General features: G+C 47.0%; 1 protein-coding gene across 10 annotated transcripts in view; it reads right to left on the reverse strand.

The window, feature by feature from the left end:
• The window catches only part of MEF2D (myocyte enhancer factor 2D), a 177,650-nt gene that overhangs the window by 12,173 nt on the left and 151,217 nt on the right, over positions 1-14,260 (reverse strand). For 6 of the 10 annotated variants that reach the window (XM_032792119.2, XM_032792121.2, XM_032792114.2 and 3 more), the window contains 3 exons: positions 13,199-13,219; positions 8,300-8,429; positions 3,425-3,608 (listed from right to left, as the gene is read on the reverse strand). In XM_032792119.2, the coding sequence (XP_032648010.1) occupies positions 3,425-3,608; positions 8,300-8,429; positions 13,199-13,219 (335 nt within the window). The remainder of the gene's footprint in view (positions 1-3,424; positions 3,609-8,299; positions 8,430-13,198; positions 13,220-14,260) is intronic. The other 4 variants (XM_032792123.2, XM_032792120.2, XM_032792124.2 and 1 more) reach the window with 3 other exon arrangements.

Below are 14,260 nucleotides of genomic sequence, written 5' to 3' on the forward strand. Positions count from 1 at the left end.
CTATTGCCAGCAGCACAGCTTGCTGCTGCTAGTGGGCTTGGAAAGGGAATATAGGCATGGAGAATGCACTAGATTGGGAACCAGGAGAGGTGCACTCTCTTCTGGGCCATGCTGCCAGCCTGCGTGACCCTGAGCCTGTCACTTCCTCTCTCTGTGGATCTCTTTCCCATCCCAGCCGTGGTTTGTCTTGTCAAACTAGACTCTTAGCCGTGTAGCTCGAAGCTTGTCTCTTTCATCAAGGGAGGTGGGTCCAATAAAAGATATTACCCCTCCCACCTCATCTCTTTCATATCCTGGGACCAACACAGCTACAATAACACTATAGAAAACTTTAGCTGAAAATTACAAAATATTCATTACATTTTTTCACCTGGATAAGCCTTTTCTAGCCAGTTCTACTAGGCTCTCGGCTCTTTGGAGCAAAGATGGGCTCTTACCATGGCCTGGTCTACACGAGGAAATTAGGTTGGTAAACCACGTTGCTCAGGTGTGTGAAAAAGCCAACCCCCTGAGCGACCCCCGGTACAGACAGCACCTATCCCCTGGTACAACAGCACTAGAATTCTCCCGTCAACCTAGCTATCGCCTCTCAGGGAGGTGCATAGCCATGCCAACAAGAGAACCCCTCCCACTGTTGTAGGTAGCGTCTTCAGTGACACGCTACAGCGGCGCCCCTGTGTGTTGACAAGCCCCCTAAATGTCTGTTGCAGCCCCTAGCACAATGCAGTGGTGGGGATCTTGGCTAAGTCCTCTAAGCACAGTTCTATGTTTGTACAATCCCTGGCACACTGGAGTCCTGCTGGTTCATGAACAGGGCACCTAGCTACTATGGTAATACAAGTAAACAATCATCATAATATAAATTACACTTCTGAGTCTAGGGCCTACAACACACCCTTCTGATTCCAGCCAGTAGGTGGCAGTGGGGCGCGCGGCACACCACACACACACACACACACACCCACACCACACACACACACACACACACACACACACACACACACACACACACACACACACACACACACACACACACAGCAACATTCTCCTCTGTGCCATTGTCTGAATACACTCTGATCCCCTTCCCTCCTCCATGCTACACTAGAGACTTCAGCACAGTGCCTGTCCAAACAATGCGATATTCTTACAACAACTGGGCCAAATCTTCAGCTGACATCAACAGGGGTGGCTCCATTGCTCCCAATTTGTGCCTGCCGAGGAGCTGTCCCCACCCATGGGCAGCTATGGGGGTTGGTATAAATGAAAAGTGTTTTGAGGGGAAAAAAGCAGGAACCGCCTGGACTGGGGACCGAGGATCAGGCCCATCTAGATTCCATATAATGTGAATAAACAAACTGTCTGGAGTGAATGCACCTTCCCAGCAGATAACCCAACAGAACACTCTGTCCTGCTCAAATCAGGCCAAGGACGGAGAAAGGTCACGCACCCCTGCATAGACAAAGCTCCTGCTTATTCCACTGACAGCTCAGCCTGAATGTGCAGCATTTGATCAATGCTTGGTTGATCAAACCTGGCAACCTGCCTTTGGCTAGGATTCTGACAACCTGGGTCCAATTCCTGCCTCCACCACCTGCATGTTGTGTGACCTGTGGCAAGCCACCAAGACTATGTCTGTCCTACCCTGGGAGCAAGATGTTGCTTTGAGGTTGTCACTTGGGGTCTCAAGCCCACCCCCTCCTTGAAGCACAGCTTTTCTTAGCGCACCAGCATGAGTCTGTGGATCTCACTCTCAGATAACCTTCGGGCTTGTCTGCGTAGGGAAACTGACTGAAGTTGCTCCGTGCGGACATTCTATTGCAGAATAATTCCTCTGCTTGAGAAGCACCCTATTTAGTCCAGAATAAAGTGTTCACAAGGGGAGATATTGAACAAAAGCTGTTTGGGTCAGTGTCCGCACGTAGACAAACCCTTATTCTTTCTGGGATTTGATTTCCCATTTGAGAATAAGGACAATAATTCTCCCTTTGTCTATTTAGACTGCAAGATATTTGGAGCAGGAACTGTCTCTCAATAAGGGTATGTCTACACAATAAAAGATCCGCGGCATGGGCAAGATTGATCCAAGTCAGCTGACTCAGGCTCATGGGGCTTAGGCTCCGGGGCTGTAAAATTGCAATGTAGGCGTTTGGGCTCAGGTTGGAGCCTGGGCTCTGAGACCCCACAAAGGGGGTAGATCTCGGCGGGAGCCAACTGCCTCCTGTGTCCCCATAGCAAATGAAGCCACTGGTGTTAATAACAGAGTTCAGATACAAAATTCCTCGAAGTTCATGACTGTTTTGGCTTGATTCGTTACAGGGATATCGTATGGGCCACCCAGCGTGTAGATCAGTCTCGCTACTCACAAAACCTGTGGGCATAGCACCGGCCCATCTTGATGATGGTGGTGTGCGTACCCTAGAGCAGAATGTGTAACCGCACCGTATTATTACTCAACAGCAGCTTCAGGCAGCAGGGCCTACAGGTTCTGAAATTGTCAGGAATTTCACATTTTGCTTTAAATATTTTGCTTTCCTCTAGCAATGACACTCAGAGCTAGGGTAGTTTTTCGATGGAAAATCAGGTTTTCTACTAAATGAATTTTTTTGCACAAAATGTCTGCTTTCCACAGAAAACTTCTATTTTCATCCAAAAAACGAACTAGTTATTTCAGCCAAAACACTGAAATGTTTCAATTCACACAGTTTCTGTGCGGCCTCATAGGAGCTGCAGTGCAGTTTCCTCACATGCCTGCTGTTGACTACATGTCCCATGATGCACCATGCCAGGGACTCCCATGATGCAACTGCCTCCCCTCACCAGTACAAAGACCAGGGTGCATCATGGGAAATGTAGTATGTTGACAAGCCCTAGCTATGCAGAATGGGAACATGAGGCACCCCAGCAGGATTTCAGAATATAAATATGGGAGGTTTTGATTTTTCACCAAAATGTCAACCATCTCAAACGTGAAAGAAATAAGAATTTGTCCTTCTAGAACAATGTCTGGACCAGAATCTCAAAACACCTAAATTAGGGCCCTGTGAGGTAGATCAGTATCATTTTCCTTATTTTACAACTGAGGAAACTGAGGCACAGAGCAGGGCAGTGACTTGGGAATCTGTGGCAGAGCCAGGCATGGAACCCAGGAGTGCTGGCTCCACGTCCCCTGTGCTCCAGCCAATAGGCAAAACTGCCTCCCCAAATCAGGAATAACTGCTGTCGAAATACACAGCTGCAGTGTGTGTTCAAGGAAACAAACTCACTGAGGACTGAAATGCTTTCGTCTAAGCCAAGTTACAGGACTCAACAGAGGAGTATCTGGGGGACAGATTAGACGGTCTAATGATCCCTTCTGGCCTTAAACCCTATGGAACCATGCAACTATGAGTCGCTGCTGAGTGCCCAACTCCTCCATTTCCCTTACATTAAGTTGCTTAGTGATACAGGAACAAGATGTTGTTGCTGCTGCTGCTGCTGTTGCTGCTGCTGCTGTTGCTGTTGTTGTTGCTGATGTTGCTGTTGCCAGGCAGAGATGTTGCCAAGCGACAACCCACTGGGTGAGCTGAACGCCGGGAGTGAGGATAACTCGGCACTGGTCAGCTGATAATCTGGAACAGAAGACATGCTGTTCAGAAGCAAACCCTTCATTGCTACCGTAGCAAATCTGTCTCCACACCAAATCCTGAGCTTGGTGCCTGCTACAAATGAGGGTGGAGAGCAAATCCTTCTCCACATTGTAACAAATCTGTAGGCAACTCAGGAACCTCGCAGGTGTCATCGTGATGTGCACAACGGCTGCTTGGAACAGCCCAGAAAACTCGGGGATAGAACGCACATCCTCCTCCTCTAAAAATCACAGACTCGTTCTGCTTGAGCTAAAGGAGAATCACCATTCACTGTGTGCAGTATAGGGATCGTGACACACGGATGAGCAGCTTTGATTCCATCCAAGAGACTGCAGTAGTTCATGCACACACATAAAGGGATTACATCCAGTAATGGAAGTGGTGTAGAAACACACACACACTGATTCCATCCAGTAGAGGGTAGTGGTATATAGAACACACACACACACACACACTCTATATCCAGTCCAGAATAATAGGATATAAACACAAACATGCACACTGATTCCACACAGAATAGGGCACTAGTGTATACTCACACTCAGAAGTATGGAGCAGTGGTGCACACATGCATACGCTTACCTAGTTAATTTCACCCTATGCAGTGCACCAAGCAGCACTTCTACCCCACAGCAGGGCTAAGTAGTACAGAGGAAGTGGAAGTGGGACTCGTACGTTCCGTTGATTAGAATTAGTTTACATCTGAACCAAAGACGCACCTGCTTCTTAATGGAATAATCAACTTTTTGTGTTTGATCAGCATCTTATTTTGTTATGAAAGCTTCTTGAGATACCTGGCATGATAAAAGCGGCTGCAGACATTGATCTTGCTGCTGTTTAATTGAGTTAGCTGAGACATCAGCAAGGCCATCACTTTAACGAACTCCATGTGATCATACTGCGTAATCAGATACAAGCTATCTTTGCTTCCAAATCTGCTCCACTCCACCTTCCAGTGCATGGCAGCCCCCTCCTCTCCTTTCTTCTCCCTCCAGACTCAGCCTTTCAAAGATCTTGTCATCTCCTTATTTATATCATGGTAGCAGCTAGAGGCCCCAGTGTGCAAGGTGCTGTATATGCCAAAGGCAGGAGGAGGAGAAGGCAGAGGGGGCAGCCCGCTGGCTCTAAGCTAGAGCTAAGGGTCAGAGAAGGCTGACGGCAGGGGAATACTGGAGGCGCTAACCTGCTTCCCACTGCCTCCCAGCAGAGAGGGCTGTGAGGTTCCTACAAGGACTACCAGCACTAAGACTGTTTGGACTCCTTCAGGGGAACTCTTAAAGGGGCACCTGTCATGCCTTTGCCACACACTGAGAGGGTAAGTGACTGGAATCAGAATTTGTCTACCCCAGGAAGTTGCTCCTGCTCTAGATGCCTGTGTGGATGCTCTTATTTCAGTTTCAGCTCGGCTCATTTCAGTTTACCTTAAATCGATTAAGGATCAATTCAACCAAATTAATCCCCTTTCTTACACTGAAATAAGAGTATTCGCATAGGTTTCATTAAACCACTTTTGAAACCGACTTTAGTTAGTTTGGGACAACTTTCTCATGTAGACAAGGCCTTGGGCTGTCAATAGCTTGTCTTAATAGTTGCTCAATGACGAACTAATCTTGCAATGAGCCAGCAACTTTATCAAACATATAAACTTATGAACAATATTACACACCCTATTCTCATATGCCAGTGGATGGCATTCAAATATACTAACTACTAGGGCTGAGCAAAAGATTGGTTGTGGTTAGTTTTGGGTGGAGTGGGTTGTTTTTTTATTTTTGTTGTGTTTTTTTTTTAATTTGGTGGCCAAACCAAAAAAATTAAAACAAAACAAAAAAAACCCTCACTATTTGTTTTGAACCAAAATGGATTTTTTTTCAGTTTTCTGGACAAAATGAAAAACTAAAGTGATTTCACTCAAGTCAAACAAAACGTTTTGAACATTAATTCAAATTGACATTTTGTTTCAAAAAAGTCAATTTGAAATTAAATGTCAAAATAATTTGTTTTGATACTTTCTAAACAAAACATTTTGACACTTCGGAGATTTGTGTTCAGGGATTTGGGGGGGGGCGGGGATGAGGTTCGGCTGAAACTAGTTTGCAAATTTGATTCACAAATCGTTTTGGTGCCCTGAAAAATGCAGTTGGGCGGGAGGGTTATTTTTTGTATATACAATTCTTGTAACTTCTCAGGGGCTGGAGACATCTGTTATGCACCTCAATACCAAAGAGACAGTAACAGTTTTGCCAGTCCCAGCTGTTTAAACAGCATGAATCGTATCCCTGAAAAACCACAAGACTGGCTTAAAAATCTGTTTTTTGAGCATTTAGAAGTCATGTTTTCCAGCTCTTCTCAGCAATCATGAGGGCTAGAAATGTACTTAAAAAACGAGATGACATTTTATATAATCACATGACTCCAGGAGCAGGAGCTTTCAGAAAAAGACCAAATATCATGAAACTTGCTATAAAATCAGGACAGCTGGTCAGGCTGGGAGTAACTATGCGTTGCCAGAGAATTGTTTTCTGCTAAAAGAACTGACCTTTGATCAAAGGCGGTTCTGCTGTATTGTCTCAACATTGATGCACACACAATAGAGCCAGAATTCCTGTGCGCCACTCATCACCCACCGCACCCCACCTCTCATGTTGGGCGTTTGTGGTTTCAGTCTTCCCCACCCCTGCAGGGACAAACCTGCCTGCAGCAGCACGTCACAAAGAGATGGCTGAAGGGGAGCTGAAAGGCTGCCAAAGTTACTTATGCCGATTTGCGGCACACCCACCAGAAAGTCCCAGCCCTTGATTCTCTGTGGCTCTGTGCCTGGCTCAGGCATTTACACCAGCTGTGAACCATTAAGGCTTGGTAGCACTTTACAACCACTGGGCATGACAGCCACCGGCTTTGGCTAACGCTTGGGGACTGAACTGCAGATTTTCCTACACGTGGAAATGTACATTGCTATAGTTTGAGCTAATCTGGTAGGCTCTGCAGAACAGACATAGAGGGGGACATATAATACACACCGCTGAGCAGGTTATACACTTCTCCTGGATGGAGAACACTCACTCCAAGCCCATCTAAAGCCCATGGCAGTTCAAATTCCAGATAAGCCTAACTGGGGATTGTGCACAGGGCACACTCAGGAAAATTAATCTCAATTACTGAAAAGTGTGAATTGAAAGTGGATTAGTTAAACCGAATTAAACCCCTGTATGGATGCTCTCATTGAGAATTCAGGTGGGTTTAAACTGGGTTTAGTTTAATTCACTTTGGAAATGGTTATTATTTAAGAACAGCCGACTGGCTCATCCGCTAGCAGTTGCATAGCAGAGAAAAATTCTGCATCGTCAAAGAGAGGAGGAAAGATGAGACCTCTTGAACTGGAAGCTTTTTTGGGGAAGAGACTGTCCCTCATCATGTGTGTGTGTGCATGCAGTCCGCAGCACAAAGAGGCAGTGGCAGGGCCGCCCAGAGGATTCAGGGGGCCTGGGGTCTTCGGTGGCGGGGGGGCCCCTGCTGCCGAATTGCCACCGAAGACCCGGCACTTCGGCAGCAGGTCCTGGGGTGGAAAGACCCCTGCCGCCGAATTGCCGCTGAAGACCCAGAGCGGAAGAAGCTCCGGGGGCCCAGACCCCGCGAGAGTTTTCTGGGGCCCCGGAGCAAGTGAAGGACCCCGCTCCGGGGCCCCCAAAAAACTCTTGTGGGGGCCCCTGTGGGGCCCGGGGCAAATTGCCCCACTTGCCCCCCCCCACCCCCCTCTGGGCGGCCCTGGGCCCTGGTATCATCTGGGACAGCAGGACCCTAAAGTAATAGGAGCAATGATCATCACAATAGCAGCTCTGAAATCAGGCCTTTTAGCCAAATATTCCGGCAGCCACGTTTGAACATTTTTCCCCTGTCACCCCTATGCAGAGGGATGAGCACAAACCTATGCTCCATTCATAATCTAGCCTTGCACTGAACGCTCTGATCAAGGTTGAAATCCATGCAGGGAGAGGAGACTTCTACTTGCCTGTGAGCAGACATCTGCTGGGCAACACCTATTAATTATAAGAGGGTGTTCCCCAGCCGCCTACTCCGGGCTTTTAGACAAACAGCTTCATGCAGCATTTTTACAAGATATTCTCTGAGCAGGTGCCAAACTGGGTTATACAAGAAACCGATAAACCTTCCACTCTGCACAGGTGTGGGACAGGTTCCAAAGACATAGTGCCTTTTCTGGGGACAGGTGTTCCATAGCCTTCATCTCTCTTTCTTCCTAACCCCAACCAGTTAGTAACTGGCTTATGCCCAGAAGGATGCTGGGATTTGGTCCGGACGCTCATTTGCAGTAAGATTTCTTTACACTGCATTGGAAGCATAAAAGGGCCATGAAGTGGAAGTAACTGTAATTAGCACCCACTTCAAGGCATCTTTACGTTGCCACAATAGCGTAATGAGGCCTTAGCATAAATGAGAATCACGACCTTAAAATCCTTACTGATGTAACAGTGGATGTTCTCATTATCCATATAAATGACCACTCTTTAAAAACAAAAAAAACTGCTAAGCTTTTATCCTCAGCGATATCTTGTGGCAATGAGTTCCACAGGATGTTATGCATTGTATGGCGAAAGTTGGCAACATGCCGGCGGCGGTTCCAATCAACACCATAATTTCACGTCCATCGCACTTACCTGTGTTGTATGCTGTGGGCATGGCAGAGAAAGGCAGGCCCTGGGTCAACAAACTTGGAGTGGCCACCGACACGACAGGCGTGGTTAAAGAATGAGTTGCTTGGGAGACTCCTAACCTCTGTGCATTCTGCTGGGGAAGCAAACCGAGAAGGAATTATAAGCTGGATGCGTTTAACCCACCAGTGGGTTAGGTTTCCAAAATCTCGTCTGCAACCGCCGACAGCTGGGCACTGTTGTAGACAGAGCAGTAGGCTGGATGGAGGAATTCCGGTACGCAGAAGACTAAAACACCAGACCACTTTCAAATCTATCAGTTCCAGGCTCTCAGGACCCGTATGCCCTTCAGTAGCTGGATCATTTCCGCTAGGTTTTATTTTATTATTTTCCTTTTGATGTTTAAAATACCCTGGGCCTGATTCTCCATGGCACTAAGGCGCTATTTCCCTGCCACAGCAGGGAAAAGAGGCCTTCATTTAAAGGAGAATATAGTTCAATGTAACGTCCCCTAAGCAAACCAGCCAAAGTGAATTGGTTCAAAGAGATGCTTCTTTTTTAAACAAAACAGCAGGGGAGGCTATAGCAGGGCTTTCAGGGACATTCACCCTGCAGAGAGGTCCTATGTGCCACTTATGTCCCACTTAAATCCTATTTTTCTGGCTTGCATAGTTCTTGTGCTGGCACTCTGCACAGAGGTGAATTTTACTCTTAAGACGAATGCCCTGAGGTTGCTCTAATTTACACACCAGGGGCTGGAAAGACAATTTATCTTAGGTAATTATCTGGCTCCCCTCACCCCCCGCCCCCGTACGTGAGCATGCTATAGTCTTTAATGCATTTGTCTTCACAACCCCCGTCCCCGTGAGGTAGGGCAGTGCTATCATTGGGGGGAAACTGAGGCACAGACTTTGACTTGTCCAAGGTAATTTATACCCAGTTTAAGGACCCTTTATGTTACCAGAACAGTTTGGTGTAAATGAGGATCAGGCCCGAGAAGTACAAAGGTGACTTAAAGCTATCTTAACTTCCTCCATCCCTGTATCAAACGTGCCTGACTTCCCTGGGAATCGAGGGTACTCAGTATCTCTTGGCAGTGCTGGATAGGGCCCCAAGTGAGATCTGTGGGCTTCGGTCATTAACAAGCCCCCATTTTAAAGAGTGGCCCCCTGAGGTCCACTGACACACTATTGAAACATGCTGCCCTGGGATAGCAGCACCTAACCCCTCCCTGCCCCCGGTTATTTGGGTGGATCTGAGGCCCTGTTTGCAAACCAGATAATCCAGGCTGCCTATGTTAATCTGATTTAAATCAGACTCAAGAGGCTTGACTCTAATCCGAGGCACCCGGGCACATGTCACCCAAGGAAACCCGAAACAGAATCCAGCTTAGAGTGTGCTTGGCATGGCGCGATGCCCACAGGGTCATTTCGGGCCCTGGGCGAGACAGCGAGTTGCTGTCTGCACCCAGTAAATGGGAGTGGAGGGCGACAGCTGCCTTGCGGGTCGTGAAGGACAGGAAGCAAGGGAACCACCTCTGAAAATGGCACATGAAGATGCCACCAGGAGACCTCGTCTGTGCTGATCTGATTTACCCGGGAAGCATTCAGAGACGGTGAGACGGGTGCTATAGGGCCGCTAGACATAGACAGATTCAGACAGGATTCACGCTCAAGGCTGACGCAACTCCCGAGCCTCCCTACTCCACCGCGCCTTAGCATTTGAAGGCACCAAATGGTCAGTCAAGTGTCTCCTTAGGTTGGCAGCACCCTGGGGTGCCCGTTTCAGAAGCCAGCTCTTTGCAAAGCAGCAGGTCGGTGGACAGATCAGCTCCAAAGAACCAAGGGCAGACGATTATACGGGCGATAATGACTAAATCTTGGGAAACAGGTTTCCGAGGCACGCATCCCGCAGCCAACAATCACCCGGGCTGTGACCACTGCCCACGGGTTAAGAGTGTGTAAAACAAATGCCTTAGCGGTGGCTAGGATTTAGTTTGGGGTCCAGCCAGCCCACAGTAACAAGCCAAGCCGATGACCAGCTTCTGGGATTGGGTGCAGTGTGCTGCTCTGATCCTGGCCTTCCGAAAGCCATTTTCTGGCTCCTGAGGAGCCAATGTACAGACTTTACTTGAGTTCCTAGACAAGGGAAATCAGAGCTGGGCTCCACCAGTCCAAGGACCATGCACCACTTCAGTCTCATTTCAAGGGCTCGGTTCCCCCATTACACACTGGGCCTGATTCACACTTACTCTAAGGCCTTGCCTATACTAGAAAGGGTTTGCTACAGTCACTCTCACTTTAAGGTCTCTTTGCATAACCGGAGCGGTGTAAAGGGGTAGAGTGAATGGGAATCAGGCCCCTTGTGATTCACACCAGTGCGAAATTGGTGGTATTTTGCATTCACTTTGCCCAAGGTAAAGGGCAAGGGAGAATCGGGCCCATAGTTCCCAGACTAGGATTTAAGTGGAACTTGTAAAGGCCTGTCTGTAAGGAGAAGTTATTTCAGAAAAAGGTAGGATGGAAATTTAAGGGCTGGTCTATACCTGGAGTTATTCTGGAATAGCTATTCAGGAGTAACTATTCTGGAATAACGCCATGTATAAAAGCTCTGATTCTAAAATTAGAGTGCCTTATTCCGAATTAGCTTAATCCACCTTGGAAGGTAGCCCACACATGGAGTTACTCAAGAATAGGTACTCTCCTTTAAATTAACACCCTACCTTAATCTGGAATAAATTTCGCATGTAGACAAACCCTAATAAGCATTATAGCTATTCCAGAATAGAAGTGTCCACACAAGAGTTCTTCTGGAACAGTTTTTGTAGAACAGCTTATTCCATAATAGCTATTCTGGTCAATTCCTCCATTGTAGACAAGCCTTTTAAATTTTCTGCAGATCCTCTGCACAGGAGTGAATTTGAGCCTGTAAGGACCAAGCACTGGTCCTATTCCCTGACTCTGAAGATCCCAGGAAGGTTCAGGATGAAGCCAAACAAACAGCTTTTCCCCAAACAATGTGAAAAACAACTTCTCTGAAGAGCAAATGGAGGGGGCAGCTTCTTCTGTTCCGCAGGGTTGATGGGAGTGTTACAGCGATAGCAAGATGATAAAACTGTAAAGCACACAGGGGCCTGTCCCACCACTTTCGCAGGGTAAAGGGGCCTTAAAATAGGTGGAAGTGTAATTGACACTTACTCTCCGAGGAGTATAAAGGGGCCTTAGTGTATATAAGAATCAGGCCCCAACACTGCAATCAAGTCAGCAATTTAGGACTCGCTGTGATTTCACGCCATGCCAGGTTGTTATAATTAACAAAGTTTTAGTGCCTCTCCATGCAGGCAAATTTTGTCAGCATTTTAATGCTCTCCATCCCCCTGGTTATTTTGACAGCCATGCGAGATTGTTAACTGTTCAGAGTACCACACTTCCATTCGAGATCATTACAACATCATGCATACATGCTCCCAGGTGAAATCTCTTGTCACTGACGTCGTGATGGATGGGGATAGCTCTACAGTTCAATTAAAAGTCTCAGTGTCGTGTATAGGAATAGGGTAATATCCCTTTAAATAGTCTGTGAACCCTCTTGTGGTGCTCTTCATGGTCTATGGTTTAGAAGCTGCCAGAAACACGCCCACTCTGTTAGCTGGGGTTGATCCTGCTGGCGAAGGGTTAAGTGGGTTCTGCTGACTCACTGAGAGGCAGGTGACTCATCGCTATGTCTGTGTATAAAGGAGGTGGGAGAGGTTGTTTATAGAAAGAGGACCTGGGAGGTGGGCTGAGCAATATGGAGGGAGCCAAGTAAGAGGAGAAGGTTTGAGCTGACCTTTGTGATAACAGAGCCAAGGGAGCAGTTGCAGTAAATGGTAGAACCTACATCTGCTGAGTCCCCATCCAGTGCTTTTTACCTACTAGGCCACACTGCCTGTTAGCAGGGTGGGAAAGGCACCTGCAATTTGCCTCCGAAGACCTTCCCATTAGTGCTCTGCTATTCATTGCTCTGTAGCACCATAATTTATGGCTATTACAACCTTTCCTGACTGCCACGACCCTGTTACCCATCCGCGCTGCACCAGAATAGCATCAGGACAAAATGGTATTAATGCCACAAACAAGGTGACAGCACTCACTTTGCTGGCAGGAAAAGCTATAAAAATAATGAGAAGCCGCAGAAATTTGTTCTTGTGAATGAACGTGTGGGACGGAGAATTCAGATTTCACTTTCTGCTTTTGAGGGGTTTTTTTGTTTTTTTTTTTTAAAGAGTTCTTAATATTTGAAGAACTTGATTTATTTCCTGCTTCCCTTGTAACGGTGTTAGGCCAGATCCCTGAGTGGTGTAAATCAGCGTAGCTCTATTGAACTTACTGGAGCTATCCCGATTTACACCAGCTGGGGATACGGCTCCGTGACGCCAATAGGATGATGCTGATTTACCCTAGCTGGGGATCTGGCCCATTGACTCCAGTGGAGTGACACCAGTCTACACCAATTAGGGATCTGGCCCATTGACTAGAATGGAGTGACACCAACATTAACACCAGCTGGAGAGTTGGCCCTTTGGAACTGTGCTAATTTTAACCAGCTGGGGACCTGGGCCTATAGCTTTTCTTTGCCATGCAGAAAATGATTTTCCCTAATGTATAGATTCCTAGGGCCCAATTCTCGGCTGCTCCATAAAATAATAGGAGTGGAAATGACAGTTGCACTGACTTGAAGGTTCCTTTACACCACCAGAGCAGCGTAAAAGGGGCCTTGGAGTCAATGGCCCATGATGATCAATGCCTTCTTTAACCCCTGCCCCCATCCCTCCAGGCCTGGTGTTTAAGGAGGTGTTAAAGGAAACAGAAAGACTCATGTCAGGACACGACTCTACGGAAACACACACAGCGCAAGGCCACTCACCAGCTCCAAGTGGTCCTCCGTCTGAATGCAGAAGAACAGAGATAAAACCAAGAGGCACCGTTACATTTACGCCTTTCGCCAACTGTTTCCAAGTCCAACTCCAAAGGCCTGACTCTCATTTACACTGAGGCCCCTTTACCCAACTCTGGCAGGAGAAAGGGGCCCTAAGGTGGCCATAAATGACATCAACATCTCCTTTAGGACTGCTTTATACTGTCATAATGGTGTAAAGGGGCGTTAGCATAACTGGGAATTCAAGCCTGCAGTCTTTAGCGCTGTGTTCTCATGAGCGGAAATAACGAGGCTAATGCATTTATCTTCCTGAGAAACTCCTTCAAAATAGCTAAAGCTCGCTCTGCACACAGTTCGTGCACTAGTGTAACTGTACAGGTTAGGGTTCAGAGGGGCAGCCGTGTTAGTCTGTATCACCAAACAGAACGAGGAGTCTTTGTGGCACCTTAGAGACTAACACATTTATTTGAGCATAAGCTTTCGTGGGCTAAAACCGATACAGTTATACCCATTCGGCTCCTTTACAGGAGAGTATACAAACGCTCCCTGGGTTACGCAAGACCCGACTTTACGCAAATTCGCACTTACAGAAAAAGTTCCATAAGCCAGAAATAGGATTTTCGAGTTGCAGAAATTTTTGCTTAACGTACCGGTATAAGTTTCCGACTTACGTAAAATTCGAGTTACACAAGGCTGTCTGGAACAGAGCGATTGCATAAGTCAGGGGGCGTCTGTAAGCAACTTTATACCAGTATAACAGTGTCCACACTAGGGGAGGTTGCATCCCTTTAACTAGACTGGTATAGTTAACGTGGGACAACTTTTGTGTGTAGACAAGGTCTCAGAAACTTGGTGTGATCCCTGTCTATTATTTTGGATTTGAACTGGCCAATATTGTTTTGTTTTTCAAAACCTTCTCATGGCTTTTTCTGCATCAGAATCTTTTGCTTAGTTTTGTTTTTTGCATAGACAGTTTAGACTGATTCTCTTCAGCTCCAGTCCTGCATACGCATATGTGAGTAAGTAACTTTCCGCATGCGAAGCCTGGTC

This window comes from Chelonoidis abingdonii, chromosome 11 (assembly GCF_003597395.2).
Source record: "Chelonoidis abingdonii isolate Lonesome George chromosome 11, CheloAbing_2.0, whole genome shotgun sequence".
Taxonomy (NCBI): Eukaryota; Metazoa; Chordata; order Testudines; family Testudinidae; genus Chelonoidis; species Chelonoidis abingdonii.